Here is an 18136-nt window from a genome sequence, read left to right on the forward strand (position 1 = left end):
TCTTCCTGTAAGAGAAAATAGTTACAGGAAGAGGCGCCTTGCGCTGCTCAAAGTATGCAGGTTTTGAAATTTCTTCTGTTCTTTATTTCAGCTTGCATTGAACACAAGGAAACGCAACCAAAACCCAAGACAAGGGTTGGCAACCCTGAAAAAATGTTTTGCATTTTTTTTTGTTGCATTCCTCCATGTTTTTTGCTGACGCGCGCGCTGGCGCCATTTTGCCTGCTGTTTGGAATCGCTGCTGCTACTTCTGCTGGTTGTCAGCTTCTGCTGCTTGACAGCGCTGCAAAGTGTGCGCACAAACTCGGCAGTGCAGAACCATCTTTCCGCGACCCTGACCAAGGCGCTTCGCTGCTGCTCTCTGCGCCGACCGCCTAGCTACGAGACGATGTCTGACAGGCCCCGAAGATCCAGTGGTGCGTAAACCGAGCGATGCACTTGTGTCATTCTGGCTGGTAAAGTATTTGCAAGTGTTCGCTGAGGATTAAACGGTGCGTAACTTAAGCGGCTGTGTTTAGTCTGGTGACGCCTCGGTCCCCTACCTGGCGTTAGCGCGTTTGTCGTTGCTGCTGCGTCTGCCGTACTGCGAGCATTCTTGATTCGTAGTCTATCATAGAGCAAAACTGCAAATGGCGTTTCAAAAAGGGCACAGGGTTAAAAAAAAAAAAAAAAAAAAGCGATGTGCCCAGCATTCGAACTAAAGCATATTTTTGTTTTTTGGCTCTACCGATGAACCGCGATTCGCAAACAACTTTGCGGGAACATTTGCCACCGCAGGTATCCTCGAAACCAGCAAGCGAGTTTCGTTTGGTGTATTCCGACAAGATTCACACTCCGCCCCCCCCCCCCCCCCCCCCCCCCACACACGCACACACACACACACACACACACTCTGTAACGACGCGCACCTCTGTTGCTTTGACTAAGTAAAGCGTAAAGAACCGTTGAGTTCAGATCCGCGTGCCCAAAGCAGATGATCAGTAGTTCTTTTCCCTCATGACAGCAGCAGTGTGACACCATGACTTAACCCGTTATTCGCTCTTTCCAGCGACGCTAGTGACGCCGCGCGGAATTTGTCCGAAGCCGGGAGATGGTGATCGGCGGACCGGTCGCTCCGGCGGAGGCGACCGGCGGCATCCGTGCGGGCTCGCAGAAGTGAAAGAAAAATTGTAATTGCACGTATTACTAGTACTCGAACATATAGACTGAACGAGCGTTCATATTCTCTCAACTTTCTTAAAGTTATATAAGCTGCATGTAAACGAAAGAGTTTTGGGACTCATTGGTGTCTGCTGCGAAGAAAAATGGAAGTCATTCGGACCCACGCGTGCGTACGTGGGGCCTTAATTATTCTTTTCTGAATTACGGCTGCCACATTTAATAGTTATTTGCGGTGAGGACGCTGATTTTGCAGGGCGTTTTGTATAACCTTGTGATCGTCTTTTTCGGGTAATATTTACATTCACTGCCGCATAATATGTCAACCGATCTTCGCTTATCTGTTGTTAAATTGGCTCAATTCCACTGCTTCCAAACATGTAAGCAGCAGAGGCTGTCCAATCCGCTTGCTTTTATTTCAATAAAGAAACAACTTAAAACTTTTTGTACGTGAAGGCGAGAAGCAAATGTGGGGATGTGTTTAATGATTAATCATTGAATATCGAAATAAGTGTGTCGAAGCGAGATGTTTTGGAAATGACAATACTGTAACTGAGTCTGGTAGTTCAAATGCGAGCTCTTGAATGCATTTGGTAGCCCCCGTTTTTATTTTGGTAATAAGGATCGACGCACTTAAAAATCTTACCGGCAGTCAAATCAACAGATCGTAATTTCAGCCGTAAATTAGTTTTTAACGTAAATTAGTTATCACAATCCAGAAGCACACCTGTAAAGTACTGCCTGTAGTTTAACAGTGTACGCTTCAATATCACACACCAGTGTATGCTACATGCACGCGTAAATACGTGGGCTTACAATATTTTTTTTTTCATACAATGCTAACACGTTCGTTTGTACACCACTTGATACGACGTAATGGGAGCCTCTTTTTCGCCGTTTGACTACTCAATGTCGTAACTAGGTTTTACTACACACAAGCAAAACACAGCAATACGTACATATCGCCCGCGCATGGTGCGCACGGTCTTCTGCTTAGTGTGTACGCACGGAAATGAACACGCCTAAAGTAAAACGTACACTGATGGGCGTACACTGCAATAATGTCCCAAAACTTAGCGTTGCACATTCTGTAGCAGGTTGTTTGCCCAATAAGGTGGGGTTGTTCTCAAACCACTTCCGTGCGGCCTGAGCCATGCACAGCGGATTGCCTCGCACACAGCGCTTTTTACACCGCAGCAGACACCCTGAAACGAATCGAATGTTGTCTCGCGATCAGCAACGTATGCATGCATTTTTTTTTTTTTTTTCAAGAAAGTAGTTGTTTCAAGTGGAGCAATGGGCTTTCAGCCCGCTACTGGTGCTGGCACGCATGTTGCTAAGGGGGCCCGATCACCGTCTCATCCGCCATTGCGGTTTTCCGCAGCGCCACCTGTAGGGGCTGGAAAGAGCGGATACAGTGTGTTGCGACGATAACTGGAACACTTTAAAAATTTTTCCTGAGCGATCCGCCGCTCTGTTCACGCTCAAACTTCACACAAAGGTCGCATTTTGTGGTCTATTTTGTTTGACACCGGGAACAACAACGGTAGTTACCTGTTTATTCTGAAAATAAATAAAAACGATTTTCGCCTATGGGAAAATGGCGGCGATTTGGACGTGCGAGCCCGAAAACCGGCTTTTCTGATCGTCTGTTAGCTCATTTCTGGGTGCATTTTCTGATCGTCTGCTGCACCATTTGGCTCCGTACGTGAATCCCAAACATGCGTTTCACTCTGCAGGTGGTTCCGTCGTTCCAAGATCAACTTGCGCTGGCTCGAACGTCCAAATCAGCGGCCATTTTCCCATAGGCGAAAATCGTTTTTATTTATTTTCAGAATAAACAGGTAAGTACCGTTGTTGTTCCCGGTGTCAAACAAAATAGACCACAAAATGCGACCTTTGTGTGAAGTTTGAGCGCGAACAGAGCGGCGGATCGCTCAGGAAAATTTTTTAAAGTGTTCCAGTTATCGTCGCAACACCCTGTATAACCCTTTCCGCCCTGGTGTAGATTGACGCCACCCATGGAGGATGACGCCACCACATAAAAGTTCCTCTAGCGCTTAGAGAGAGAAACCAAAACTGCTAGTTTTTTGGGGGGAATTGTTCTTCATTGATGCCTATTGTGATAGATATCACTTTTGTTTAATTTTAGTGGAGCTTTATGCTACAAAGAACAATTCTGGTGGAAAAATTGACATTGATGCTGACAAAAATGGCGGTCCGAGTTTTATTCCCAAGCTTGTAAATCTAGAAGTACGTGCATTACGAAGCTCTTTTTGTTTTGTTTGTAGGTTCATGTAGTCATGACCTTTAGGAAAATATGCAGAAGTGATGCCTCTGCTCAACACACAATTTTAAATTGCCAGATGTCCTAATTAATCTGTTAATACTTGCACTTCCAGCTCTGTTTTTTGTTTGTGGGCATATGGGACCCTAAAATTTAGGAAAACGCACAGAAAATGTTGTTTTGCTTGAAATTAAAAAATTCAGGGCTGAAAGGGTGTAACTGTAATAGTGAAGACAGGCTATCCGCGGTGGGCCAGTGGCTGAGGCGTTGTGTTGCTAAGCCCAACGACGTGGGTTTGATCCCAGCCGCGGTGGATGCTTTTCAGATAAATGCGAAAACGCGCGTTTGTTGAGATCTCGGCACACATTAGAGATACCTGGGTTAATCCGGCGCCCTTCACTACGGCCTGCCTCATAGCCCAGGGGCAGCTTCGACACGTTAAACCCCCGAGTTTGAATTCATTGTGAAGACAGCAGTGTTGTGATTGCAACGCCCCTTCCTTTCTTTCCAGCAATGAAGCTGACAAGTGAGCAGATGAAAGACGTGCTTGACAGCCACTCGGACTGCTCGGATGACGACCCGGACTTCAGTTTTGAGCGCCACAAGAAGCAGGGGAAGGCTAGCTGGCTGAGCCGACAAGGGTCCTCGTCATCTTCGAAGGAAGTTGACGACCCTGATGAGAAGGCTGGCCGGCGAAAGGTGGCTCGGAAGGAGAAGACGCCGAAGGAGCCGGGAGCCATCAAGAGACCTGTTGGTCGGCCCCGAAAGGACAGCGCGAAGCCACCAGAAGCGAACACACCACGGCGACCACGTGGAAGACCCAGCAAGTCACACGCCGCTGTGCTGGCTACTGCAAATGGAAGTAGTCCGGCTGCCGCTACGCCAACCGCCACTACACCGGCCACCACTACACCGGCTGCCACAAACGGCAGTGGTCCAGCAGAGACCTCTGGCCAGACATCCTCGGGGACTCCTCCTGCACAGGTCGTCCCATCTCAGGTCGCCCCATCACAGGTGGCCGCAGTCAGGTCGACCCCGGTGACGATGAATTTATGGAATGGTGTGCCGGTCGTCATGCCAACTACCAGCCCGTAAGTTGTTTTGCAGTTGTGGCAGATTTCGAGCGTTCTCCTGCTACTTGTTCGGTCGGCCCTTACGGAAGGAGCGAGATTTCACTAGCCCAGCACTTTTTGCACGCAACCAGTGCCGTCTATTGTTTCGCTTGCAACACATTCTTTCTGTGATTTTGAGCAACTGGCCTCAGAGGCTAGGGGTCGAATCGTGCGGTTTGGCACGAACAACCAGAGTGGTTGTCGTCCAACCGGGGTTCGAGCTCCAGTAGTGCCAAAATTTTTTGCAAGATGCGTGATTTTCTTTTTTTTTCTGTAAAATGTTCATTTGGCTCAGTTGTACTTATTCTTTTAGTAAAGAAGGATGGTTTGGTATCTTTTAGAACAGTCTAGAGGACAGTGCGGCATATCAACATGTTTAACTTTCTGCAGCCCACTGGAAATGCCTGGCTTCTGCCTTTCTCGAAATGGAACATCACATGCAAGGCTACTGTGTGGTGGATTAAGAACCATTCACTGCTCCTTTCAGGTGGTTTTTTTTTTTTTTTTTTTTTTTTTCGAATCACTTTTAGGGCGTTATGGACATAAAGAAGGCCTTTGCAATAGCGAGGGTTGTCGAATTGGTCTCTCACTCTCGGTTGACTGTTTAAGCCTGTGACCTGCTTCAGTAGTAAACATAGGCGTAATTAAGCCATTCATACCTGAAATGTTTGTGCCACAAGTGTCATTTGTTTGGTTTAAAGCACAAATATTGTATCAGGCTTCAGCTTGCATCCCCATGACAATATTACTACCCGCTCTTACTATTCACTGCATAAAATGTAATAGCAATTTTTACCCGCAAAATTTGCCATTGACAGGCCTGTTTCTGGAGCCTCTGGCAAAGCTGAGTTTCCGCTGGATACATTAGGCTGAGCAGTAATTCCTAATCGGGATGAAAGATGTCACTGTAGGGATTCATTTGACCATTCCATGTTCTTTCTGCTTTAATGGCAGTCTGCAAAAACTTGTTTTGGAGTGGCTTTCGACTGTGCATGTTTGAAGGGAGTTGCAGAACACAGATATAGATCTTGGAGGTGATTATTACGAGAAGTCCTCCCCACAGCCCACAGTCCCTCTGGCGCTATTTGTAATTTCAAATTGCAGTGGCTCTCAGTCATAGCACGACATAGCTGATGTGCGAAAATTGTGTGAGCCCAACATCTCCACTTGAGGCCCATGTAGTTACAACCAACGGCATGGTAGTTGTCAATCCTCGGTGAAGCTTGCAGCTGTAGCTGTACCAGTCATGGGCAACGTTACCAGTAAAAAGCAACAGTGTTACAGTTACTAGGGATGTAACGTCGTTACTTTTGCACTACTGTATAAATCCAAGTAAATAGTACAGTTGATTTATAGAAATTTACGAAGGCATGCAGGTAGTCAAATTGCACTGATAGAACCCCAGACAAACTAAAAGGGGGCACACTTAAAGGAGCCATGAAGAGAAAACACAAGTTTGGTTCATTCAAAAGATTGCCTCGTTAGAATCATACTGACAACACTTTTAACGTAAACTTCGCTCAAATAAGCTACATAATTAGGAAAAAAAGGAATGGTCATGCGACCCACTAGCTCATTTCCCGCAACAGAACCTATGATGTCATTCGAGCCAGCTCTGCGATTGGCGGAGGCCGGCGAAAGCAAACGCAAATTAGGCAGAGCTTATAAGCTTTGCCGAATGAGCTATTTGCGCCTCAATTTAGGGCACAATCTTTTTAAAGCAGCAATAATTGTGGGACGAACCATGGAAGTTACAAAATCACGCGTAACCATAGAAGTACCGATGCGTACTGCTGCTGGTACTGCGCGCACTATGCTTGGTTTAGCTGCACAGGACTATGGGGCTTTGGGTTTGTCTCAGACGACACCGTCCAATTGACGCAAGTACGTGACCATATTGGTCGAGCGAGCACTCGTTTCACGAAGTGAGCATTTTCTCCCTGAACAAAAACAAACCAAAGGCAGGGAACGGCTTGCCACGGTATGGTGGCGCCATCCAGGTTGGCTAACAGTAAACGAGGCTCCGCGCGGAAGGAAGAGAGTAGAGTCCGGCTGTGCCGCAATCGGCTGCAAAGCGGTCGGTTCCTGTGATGTAATTGCAGTCGAGGAAAACGCACAATTTAGCGGGAAAATCAAAATGTTAACCTAAATTGAATTATTTTTCCCTGAATAAAGCATCGTTTGCGTCCGGACAACCGCTGGGGGCACTATAAACAAGAAATGTTTAGAATAAAATAAACTTGTATTTTGTCTTCATGGCTCCTTTAAGCCCATTGCCACTCCAACAAGTGTTGTGTATGCCTCGTTTTGTTGCATCGCCTCTTAAAGACTAAAGTCTTCGTGGATGTAGCCAGAGAAAGGGTTTGGGGATTTGAACCCCCTCCGAAATTTTTTCCAGGCAGCATGTGAGCCAGACTTAGTGCTTCTTTCGGCAGATATCTTCCCTTGCAATAAACCATAACCCCCTCCGAAAAAAATTTCGGGCTATGGCCCTGATTGTCGTTCTTGAATAAAAGGAAAACCAGTGCAAAACAATGACACACAAAGAACAGACACAGCGCTGATACCGGTTGTTACCTCCTCCTTGTACGTCGTCGTTTTGCGCTGGTTTTCCCTTTAATGTTCTACCATTTTGTCCAATCTTCCGTTTTACCAAGTGTTTCTTGGGCTACTTACGCTAAAATTTTGGTCTGTCTGTGTGTCTGTCTCTCGATTCAGTCGCCCAGACAGAAGTTAAAAGAATTCTTGAACGTGACGTTTAAATAGGCAAAACATTTCCAGACTACTAAATCTGGCAGCAATGTTCATACTTGTCAATGTTGTTGGGCAAAAAGAAAACTTCAGGAATACTTGAAGCACAACATCAACACACAAGTAATATTTGCAGCGTTGTTATAAGTAAACGTCATGGCTGCTTGATTTTTGTGATAGGAAGTAAATACAGTGCGCCCTGGAAAAATGGTTTGACCTAGAAATACGAAGCGCTCGCAGCCACCCCCTGCCCCATGGCGGCATTCCAAGAAGTCCAGCAGTAACAAAAAGTTCCAGTAGATGGCGCGCAAGCAGTGGAATGCGGCAACATTGAATTGATTTGAGCAAAACCATGTTTATCGTGGGGGAGGAAGAGTGTGAGAGGTCGGCGGGAAACAGAAGAGTGTCATTTACGGGGCAGGCGCGGCAGAAGACCATGGTCTTTCGACGACGTTTTCAGCTAAGTGAGCTGGTACGAGGCCAATTTTGGTTAATACACCGTTGGTGTCAGGGGAATTTAGATGTCTATACTCTGTGACATCTTAAGAACGGCACCAGAAGTGGCTGCTGTGCCTTATCACCGTAGCCGGATGTTTCTCCGCGCGGCGCAAGTAGGGCGTTACTGGGAATATTTTGAACATGGCGTGAGCCGTTCCCGTGATTTTTTGGACTTAATATGCTTATAAACGACTCCAGTGGCGACAAACAAACTGCGTGAGACAAGGCAGGCGATATCACGCATTCACAGCAAACCCCTTTCAAAACGCGCATGCACTGACATCACGGGTCCGGCGCTTTGACAGAGTGATACACCACATGAGGTGGTGCCGTTCTTTAGTTGTAACCGAGTATAGAGTTGTTTGTCAAAGTTTGCATTTTAAAGGCTTCCTGTTGTCGGAGGTATAAGTGCCAGCTTCCTGTTTTTTCCATGTTTCCGCTTGACTCAAGATGAAGGAAAAGTTTTGAGAAATCACCCTAAAGACCGAGCTCGATCTTCAGCAGGGAAGATATAATCCTAGCTCTCAGTGATTTCCTCCCCTAAGCTGCGAAGGGAGCCGTGTTGTGGAAAGGGGAAACGTAGAGAGTATATTGAAAAGAAGAAATTGGTTGAATAAACTTTATTCAAGACAGCAAGTGCGATATTAGGTGCCCACCCAGCGAGAAAAGTCTGAAAAAGTTGAAAGCCCGAACTGTTCGTCGCCCTTTAACGAGAGTTGCTGTTGGATAATATCGTTTTAAAAAAATGAAGTAACTGTAGCGGTATGTTCAGTTACTGTGTAAAAATGTAACACTGTTACAGTTACAAGTTCCTCTAACCTAAAAATAAGTAGTTACAGAAAAAAGTAACTAGTTACCGGTAATGTGGTACTAGTAACTAGTTACTGCTGAAAACTGAGCTGTACCCTCACTGGCTTTACAGAGAAAGCTGTGGGGTGTTGGCTGCAGTAATGTTACATGGAGAATATGTCCATTTTATTGATGTGAATGGAAAACAAACGCTTTTGTGTCAATATTTTGGCGCACGCTAAAGGCTCTTCGCTTACGGTTTAAAGGGACACTGAAGTGATATGTAAACATTGCGGGATTACTTGCGCAAATTGTAGTCCGGAGTCCCCAGGCCATGTTTCGACCACCCTGGGCGCGTTTACGCGATTTTATTTAGTAGAAAAATTAATTCGAAAATGCTTTCCTCCTCTCTTTACGCTCGCCCATTTTCTGCGGCGTTTTCGTGTGACGTCAGGAGGGGATGAGCTGGCAATTGGCCGCGTTACTGCACGGCTCCCCGGCCTCCAGACAGAGTCAGTCGGCCCAGCGTTTCGTCCGCCGGCCGCCGACGGGTCGTCGCAATTCGTTCGCTCAGTTGAAACGAAGCCAGGACACGTTTGTGAATGGAAGAATCTGCCTTTCTTTACTTGGTTAGTTTGTACAGTGTATCTAGCTCCAAGTCAAGGTGGCTTCACACAAGCGCGCATGCGACGCTTCGGTGACTGGTACGCCAGTAGGAAAATATAAGGCCTCTTGAAGGCGGGAGAAGAGTCAGCGAAGTCAATATAGGCACTAAGGAAATAAAATCAACTGATATTTTTACCGTACAGCGTAAAACTAGGGTGCGGGAAGCACTTTTTTTTTTTGCGCTGGGCGAACAAGCACAGCGGTCAGCAGCACGACTACGCACCTGCGAACGCTTTTCCGTCTACGAAATGCAATTGCTAGACGTGAGCTGTTGTGGAAACTCGGGGGACGCTTACTGCACGAGCGCAATACAACAAATAGTCACCTGAGCTACTTGAAATTGCAAAACTAAATAAAAGTGTAAACTGGTTGTGCAATATATACTCTATATTACCAGGGGCAGCAGAGCCCGCCCCCGTAGCCTAGTTGTCTGGGGCGCTAGGTATGCGAGTATTTTGCAAGTCACGAGTTCGAATCCCCGCGGGTACGTGCTTTCTTTTTTTTTTTCTTTTTTTTTTTTTTTTTTTTGTAAGTTAACTTTTTCGTTTTCTGCCGATGTTTTCTACATTGAGTTCACCTTTTTTTCGGCCGCAACGTTCATGGCTCCACGAACTAGTTCACAGAACACGCGCAGGCTGGCACTGGTGCGCTAGCGAGTTCTCGTTGGCGTGCTGTTGCCATAAGCACCGACTGCTTGCGGGCAGTGGGCACAGGCCAGAATGAACAGACCCTTGGCCTGGTGCGAACACGCTTTTTACGGTACAGGCATGAGTGAGGCAAGCTCCAAATATGGGGGAAAAGCGCATGACATTTGGGCGTCTGCGGGTACGCGGAGGGCGTCCATGCACTGCGTAGGCCTCGGCTAGTGAATGCTACGATTCCAAGCCGTCCTGGGAGGCTTATCTTTATGCATTTTTACAGCTGACAACATGGCAGAAGCGCGGTACGATGATTACTGAGTTATTGAAAATGCCCATCCAACAACGCCACCGGTTGTGTTTTACAGAACCGAAACCGAAACTTGTTTGGTTGCTCACCTTGGGCATCGTCCAATTACGGTGCCCCCTCCTCTCAACGTCACAGCTTAGTTGGTGCGGCCGCCGCAAACCGCGCATGGTAGTTTTTCTTCTTTCGCGCTTTGTAAAATAATTACCGATTTGTCAACCGGATAAACGATGAAAAGTGTGCTAATTTGAGCCAGTCTACGCAGTGCAAGCAAAAACGGGAGCTTGACAAATTCACTTCAGTGTCCCTTTAAAATAACCTGTAGCCCTTCACCGGGGCATCCTCGTAGCCTGGGTATAGCTGGAGGGGTGTGAAACCTGAAAATTTGAGAAAATGCGAAATGGGTGCAAAGGTTGAATGAGGCGGTCTACTGCGCCAGAGTGGAATGGGGTAGCTAGAGGCAGGGTGTACAAAACGTTGACTGATGGTGGATGTGGTGCAACAGGCCCGTAGTTATCTAACAGTAACCTAACCACATGTCACAGAAAAACGGGGCACAGGGTAGTACAACTTTTTCTTTTACAGTGAGCTTCAGTTTGTCACCCGTAGCTCATGCCAGGCCACCTTTTTCTCTTTCCTGTTTGTTTCTCATTGGTGCCCTACTTTCTGTTGGGAGTGATACCTCCATGCATGCTTGGTGTTTGGAAAGCTGGGCCAGTGGCCACTGTGGGCTTGGAGGCTCACTGAAAGTGTCAGTTACCGTGGCCAGAATGGCTTTTAAACGTTCATCAACAGGTTTCATTCTCCTAAAATGTGTGTCCCAACAGTTCAGGGCACCCCGAAGTTCATGTGCGGATGCAATTAGTGCAAGCTTGCCCTTACTTTCACCTCAGTGTGGTCCATAATGCATTCAGTTGCTTCTAGGAGACGTAGTCATTGAGTCCGCTCCAAGACAGACATTGGTGTAGCGTAGCTTGAATCGTACAAGAGAAATTGCATGCTACCGCACAATTAGCAAACCCTTTCTCGAAGGTATTGGATGCACACGCAAGCGCCCTCCTCACTTCTTGCCTCTTCAATGTGAGGAGCAGATCTTTGTACTTACGAATCGACCAGTTCAAATCACTGCCTGAGCTCTGCACATTAGAACAATGTAGATTACGATTCAGTTCATTTCAGCCAAATGATGCATACTTTTTGGAACACGCATGCTTCATATTCTAAGATAACCTGCCGCAGTGACTTAGTGGCTAAGGCGGTGTGCTGCTGAGCCCAAGGATGCGGGTTTTGTCCCAGCCACGGTGGCTGCTTTTCTGATGGAGGCGAAAAGCGAAAACGCCCGTGTGTTCGAGATTATTGCGCACATCAAAGATTCCTAAGTGGTCAATCTTAATCTGGGAGAACCCTCCACTACAGCGCGCCTTATAGCCTTTGTGCAGCTTCGGTGCGTTAAACACCACAATCAGTAAAATCACCTTCCAAGATGGTGTGGCTAACTTGCAGATATATGCTGCACACTGCTCTGCAACCACCCGTTTGTTAGGCCAACAATGTGGAAGCCTCAATTCCGTCTGCGTTTGTGGCTGTGCACGAGTTTACATGTGTAGTGGGATGGCCTTGGGAGACCTCCCTGGAACCAGAGTGATACCCCTGTCACACGGCAGATCTAATGACATTTAGAGCAAATGTCATTCGCTCTAAACGACATTAATTCGGTGCTACACAAGAATACCGAATGACATTTGAGAGGCGAATGACATTTAGCGGCTAACTGAGCTCCCAGACCTCAGTTAGTGGCCAAATGAGTAGCCTCAAGAGCAGTAGCGCGTCCCTAGACAGAAAAATTCAGTAACAAACCAGAGAATATTGTTTCCTAGAACTGTCAGTAAACTTATATTTTCTTCTTTGTGTTGTTCAAATAAAGAAGGATAAACAAGTACTAACAAAAAAGAAAATCTCGTCCCCAGTGCACGCGTTAGCCGAATCCGGATTTTTTGCAGACTTGTCTCGGCTTGTGATGTCTACTGATGTTATCTAAATCGGTGGTTTTAAGTGACATTTGTTTCGCCGTGTAGACCCGCACGGCCGAGCCGAATGTCATTAACAGCTAATGTCGTTCACTTTGAATGACATTAGATTTGCCGTGTGACAGGGGTATGATACTCGATACGTACCTGTTGCGAAACCCCCTACAGGCCTCATGTATCAGAAGCTGGTCTGCGGTTGGCCCCTTGCGCTGGGGCAAGCATGGGGTGGTGATGCTGCTGCTGATGATATTGCTTAGTGGCGTCCCCTTTGCAACGGAGTGGTGTTGCACCATAATGCCACTGTGTAATCACCTCCCCAAAAAAGAAAGAAAAAAAACTTTAGGGAATTTTTGTGCTATACGCCTCGAGCGCGGCCTGTAGGGGCGCCACTGAAATCCCCCTAGCGGCCCGTTTCGAAAGCAGGCGCGGGAGTCCCCGGCCCGCTCCCCCCTGTCGCCGTTGCTTTTGGGGCTCGTTCAAGACATCGATTTACCGTTTGTCCGCGTTCGAAATACCGAATAACGTGGAGCAGGCACTCTGTTTGCAAGCCTGGTGTGTTCACGAGAGTATAAACGTTTATGACGCGATCTTAGAAAGATCTATATGAGCGCCGGGCGTGTGTCACAGGCCGGCGTCCCGAAGCCAGCATTTTCATGCAGCTGATTGCAATTCCGCTGCCCTGAAATTTAGTGGCAGTGTCTCCGTAAGCAGTGTTTCCTCCGATGGTCATGTTGCGGCCATACACACTATGATGTAAATCGACTTTGTGCACTACAAAATCCAGCGGAGCACTCATACCTGACAGCACGCAAGTTACGCCTGCCAATATCACATATCAGATATTGGTCAGTACCCTGAACAAGCCAATGCGGCGTAAATTTCGCAAACATTGTACCAAAGAAGTACGATGGATAATGCAAAATTACACTCCGGAGTCAGCACACGACGGCAAATTTAATGCTGGGTTGTCTTGTCCCGACGTGAGCGCTCTCTAAGATTCATCTGTTACATTTATCCTCCACGAGAAGCGCGAAGACGGGCTTATAGAGTAATCCGCGTCCGCGACCAAACTCTTCTTCGGAACATCGTCATATGACACTGGGAGACTACAGAATCTAGCATAAACCGAAATCAGAGACCCTTATCAGATACGACACTCTTCCAACGAGCCCGTGTGTACGAGATTTCGGCGCACATTAAGGATCTCCAGGTGTCAAAATTAATCCGGAGCCCTCCACTACGGCGTGCCTCATCGTCTCCGTTGCGTCGGCGCGTTAAACCTTGCAATCAATCAATCAATCAACTCTTTCAACGACACCTCGTATTTCTTGTGAACTGCTTACCCTGTATTCTTCAAAAAATGCGTTCGCCGAATGATCAGCCGTTCGTTGAAGGCGAAAAACAAACGAAAAGTGAACACGCAGCTTGTGTGTGTGATTAATAAAACGTTCATTTGTTGATTACGCTCCGCATTTGTAAACAACGACAGTTGAGCGTCCTCCTCCTCACCCTCTCCCCCCCCCCCCCCCCCCATGTCTAGCGAAATATCAGTGCATTTCGCATCTAGTTGGTCTGGTGAATACTACCTTGCTCAAACAAACGTCTTTAGCATTTCAGAATCTGCACTCGGTTTTTTTTTATTCCCGTACGACTATTCTATTTATTGCTCCTGACTTGCAGAACATTCATTTTCCCGTGGTCATTAACATATACCTTGGTTCTTACCATAAGGCATGAGTGGGCACATATCTGACAATGCACAGCCTTTGAGTGTACTTAACATTTTCGCGTGGCTTATATTCCCATAAAAGGTACAAGTTTTTACATATTTTTCTACGACGTACATTCGAAGCAAATAAAGCGGCATTTGTTGTCTGCGCTGCAACACGAACCAACCTCTTACGGTGCCAATATCAGGTCTAAACGAGGTGACAATAAATAGAATTCACTTGTGCTGACGTGTTTGAAGGTGAAAGCGGTGATATGCCGCTGCCGTCGCCGACGCCCGCAAGAGCGGCCAAGAAGCGCGCAGAACCGCCTCCCCGGGTAGCTCTTGTTGGCGTTCGAGCGCTCTACCAAGACGCCGCTGTTTTTTTTTTTTTAAGCGCCCTAAACGTGCAGTTAGCTTACAGACGTCACCTTAACAAGTTGTTTAGTGCGCGGAAAGGCAAAGAGAAGCGAAAGAGAACCAAAACACTGCATGACCACCTATCAGCCACGCAGCGCTAATCCCGCAGACGCCGCGGAGAAGTGGCGGCAGGCGGCACAGCGATCGCGAATCTCGAGGCGTATACTCGGTTACAACTCAAGAACGGCACCACCTCATGTAGTGTATCACTCCGCCAAAGCGCCTGACCCGTGACGTCAGTGCGCGCGCGTTTTGAAAGGGGTTTGCTATGAATGCGTGATATCGTCTGCCTTGTCTCACGCAGTTTGTTTGCCGTCACTGGAGTCGTTTATAAGCATATTAAGTCCAAAAAATCATGGGAATGGCTCACGCCATGTTCAAAATATTCCCAGTAACGCCCTACTTGCGCCGCGCGGGGAAACATCCGGCTGCGGTCATAAGGCACAGCGGCAACTTCCGGTGCCGTTCTTAAGTTGTCACCGAGTATAGTCTGACTGCTGTGTTTGCATGTCTTCCCAGACTCTTCTCTGCTCTTTTCCCGCCAACATTCTAACCTTCTTTTACTAGCCTCTACTGCTGTCCAATTCCCTTTTCTGTTACTCTCAAAGCCAAGGGCTTCCAGAAGCTGGATGTCTTCCGCACTGAGGACAGGACGGATACCTTTGCACTCCATTGCAATGGTTTCTGGCTCCCTGCCGCAACCTGCGCGCACAGTTCTTCCTGCACCGGCTCGCGGATAAGCGTTTTCGTCCACAAGCCACCCGCCCGGGCTTCAAAAAGCAATGCACTCCCTTTGGTGTTATCAAAGAACTTCTGCCTTGTGATCTCGTGCTTTCAGATTCTGTAGATCTAAGTCCATCCTCTCTTTTTAGGTCGTTGTCTCCGATTCTTTCACTCCAATTTTTATTGCCTTGGTCATTTCCCCTGCGCTTCCAGGTTTCATATACTTTGTCCTGAGCTTTCTGGCTCTTTTGCTCCACTTTGTGCCCACAGGGAAAATTCACTAGCCTACCATCTGTTGGCAGAAAGGTGAAGTAGCACTGAAGTGCTGGCTGCTGTAAGTCATGAAATAAAGACCGTAGAAATGTAGGGTAACCGAAAGGGAATAGCCGTCAGTGAGAGAAGGAACAAAGCACAAGCAGTCCAAGGGGCCGCGCGATCATGGTCAGGTGATGACAGTTGTCAGTGTGAGGTGCCTACCCATGCAGGCATCGGACAGTCGCTCAAAGCAATAGAAAGGCAAGCGCACTTTGATCATCGCCCGTCATTACAATTAGTACATCATTTAATGCTTCCTAACTTAAAAAAAATTCATATTGTATTCAGTTGTGTTATTAATTTGAATGTTTAGCAAAGGTCAGTTTTTGTGTCCAGCTGGGGGTCGTGCTTGAACGAAGCACTGATAACCTGCCGTACTGTTCAGATTAAAACTCTGCTCTGTAACGTGGGGGAAAAGTTTTCTGCACAGAAGCGTTTATGACTGCTCTTTCCAAGTGCGGCGTGTCAGCTGTTCTCTTGCTCCCTGTCGCTGGCCAGCCGGCAGTCGCAGAGCCCGCACGACTACTACTGCTGCGTGCGGGGGTGCAAGTCGCGGGACACCACCGACAAGGATGGCCTGTGGCTGTTTGCGCTGCCGGAGGATCCGGAGCTGCACCGCGTCTGGGACGAGCGCCTGCCCATCAACCACGAGCGCAACCGCCCCCAGAGCCCCCGCGTGTGCTTCCGCCACTTCGACAAGGACGACTACGTGCGGCGACAGCGGCGGGTCGCCGGGCTTCGCCAGGGAGCCCTCCCTCTGATCGAGACGGGCCGCACCTGAGTTTGTGTTGACAGGCACATCGGCAGTCACGGGACACCCCCGTGTTTGTGTTTACGGGCAGATTGTCAGTCGGGGGTTTGCTTCTTTAAAAGGGGACTCACCTGATCACACATACCTGTGGTACTAATTCACGACCCACGGCATTAAAAACCATTATGTGCGACACGAAAACACTTGCAGGTCCATAAAAAATTCCAAAAGGCCTAGTTTGATTGTTGTAAAAATAGATCACTTCTGTACTGAAATGAAGTAGACATCGACACCAGCTGGTGCAAATCAGTTAGAAGAAAATGTGTTTTTTTGTTTATTTCTATCTCAGTACGGAAGTGGTATATTTCTAAAATAGGCAAACAAGGCTGTTATGGGACGGAACAGGCTGGCATTGCGTCGCATTCACTGTTTGTGTTAAAAAAGAAAAAGTCAGGGCAGCTTTAAGCACCGCAGTATTTTTTGCCGTGGGCTTGTGTGCGGGACATCCCGTGTGATATAAGTATTTACAGAAATTCACTCCCACTAGCCTCTCGATTTCACATGTGGTCAGAAGATGCCTGTACCACTGGCCATTTTTTAAATTCTTAACGTTGTTGTGCCTTTTGCTCTACGGCTGCGCTAAAGTGCTTGTTGCGAGTTCAGCCGTGTGTCTACGTTTGTACCTGAGGTTGTGTTGTTTGGTGCAAGATTTTACCATGCTGCCAAATGAGCAATAGTCAGTCTAGTCTGGCCAAGTTTCAGTTTGTGAGGGAGAAATTATCCCTCTTTTTTTCCCTCTATGTTAGTGTGTGATTAACCTGTGATGACAGCTTTTGTGCTGTCAATTCTCATTTACAAAAAAAAAAGTTCCTATTTGTTTGTCATTTTGCTGCCTGTTCAAGTTCAGTTTGTGAGGGAGAAATTATCCCTCTTTTTTTTCCCTCTATGTAAGTGTGTGATTAACCTGTGACGACAGCTTTTGCGCTCTCAATTCTCATTTACAAAAAAAAGGTTCCTATTTGTTTGTCATTTTGTTGTTGTTGTTGTTTTTTTTTTGGACTAGAGAAAGCACTCTTGGTTAGCTTTCTTGCTGTTGATTGTCTTTTGTGGTAAGAGTTGTCTTCACTTTTATTTGTGTCTTCTGGGAACTATTCATTGCTCAGTTTCAGACACCTTTTTGATTTTCTCATTTCATCTTTTAGTTGTGTCATCTCTCGCTACCTTCATCAAAGGGAAGTGCAGTCTCTTCATTAATGTTGTGCATCTAGTCTCTTTTCACGCAGTTTTGGTTAAAATTTTTTTCAGAGCTTTTATGCGTTGGTACACATAGGTATGTGTGTGTGTGTGTGTGTGACGTCAAATGTTCTCACATACCCCACCTGGCCTTGTCACTGCCTGTTACATTTGTGCGAATAAAGTCTGTCTGCAAGTGAACTGGCTGCGCAGGTGGGAGCAACCAAATCTACCTGTCCATGAGTCATGGCAATCAATCTTTTAACTAGTCAGAACTCTTTTACAAGTGAATTTTTATCCCATATTTTTATTTGTTTTAGTCATGTAACTTAATGACTGTCAAAGCTATCTGGGGGGCTAGTTGGTTTCTTGACATAATTGAAAAAATGCGCTAACAAGACGGGACTGAGTTTTGTGTTTCCTTCCCTCAGTCCCGTCTTGTTAGCGCATTTTTTCAATTATGTTAATGACTGTACTCTCTGTACATGTTTTATTCATTGAATAAACTGAACCCTTGATGGTTGACCTTACGGCGGCGTTCTTTTTAGTAAACTGTTGGAGTGCAAATGGCATGCTTTGCAAAGTTGAATATCTGCAAGCAGGGCAGACAGACCAGGGTTGTTTTTTCACGTATTTGATATTTTTGTTATACACTGGTGCATGTCTGAGAGTTGTGGGTGCTGTGCTCAATTCTAGACTTGCCGCTTTCTAGGTAAGAACGCCTTTTTCTGGTAGCTGGGTGGTGCAATTTTA

The 18136-nt window shown here is 46.8% G+C and overlaps 1 protein-coding gene across 1 annotated transcript; it reads left to right on the plus strand.

Moving 5' to 3' along the window:
- Positions 1-46: 46 nt before the first annotated feature.
- On the plus strand, positions 47-17769 carry LOC144143584 (uncharacterized). The gene is made up of 3 exons (XM_077675395.1): positions 47-416; positions 3957-4536; positions 15898-17769. Exons 1-3 carry the CDS (start codon positions 389-391, stop codon positions 16178-16180), a joined length of 891 nt encoding a protein of 296 aa, XP_077531521.1. The 5' UTR covers positions 47-388; the 3' UTR covers positions 16181-17769.
- The last annotated feature ends 367 nt before the right edge of the window (positions 17770-18136 follow it).

The sequence above is a fragment of the Haemaphysalis longicornis genome, unplaced genomic scaffold (genome assembly GCF_048455015.1).
Source record: "Haemaphysalis longicornis isolate Haplotype H1 unplaced genomic scaffold, Haemaphysalis longicornis Haplotype H1 scaffold_1, whole genome shotgun sequence".
Lineage (NCBI taxonomy): Eukaryota > Metazoa > Arthropoda > Arachnida > Ixodida > Ixodidae > Haemaphysalis > Haemaphysalis longicornis.

What these genes read in the sequence shown, in the direction of transcription:
- LOC144143584 (XM_077675395.1), top strand. Translation starts at nt 389, where the DNA reads ATGTCTGACAGGCCCCGAAGATCCAGTG. An exon ending in CAGGCCCCGAAGATCCAGTG is followed by an intron (nt 417 to 3,956) that starts GTGCGTAAACCG and finishes CTTTCTTTCCAG; the next exon opens with CAATGAAGCTGACAAGTGAG. An exon ending in GTCATGCCAACTACCAGCCC is followed by an intron (nt 4,537 to 15,897) that starts GTAAGTTGTTTT and finishes GTCGCTGGCCAG; the next exon opens with CCGGCAGTCGCAGAGCCCGC.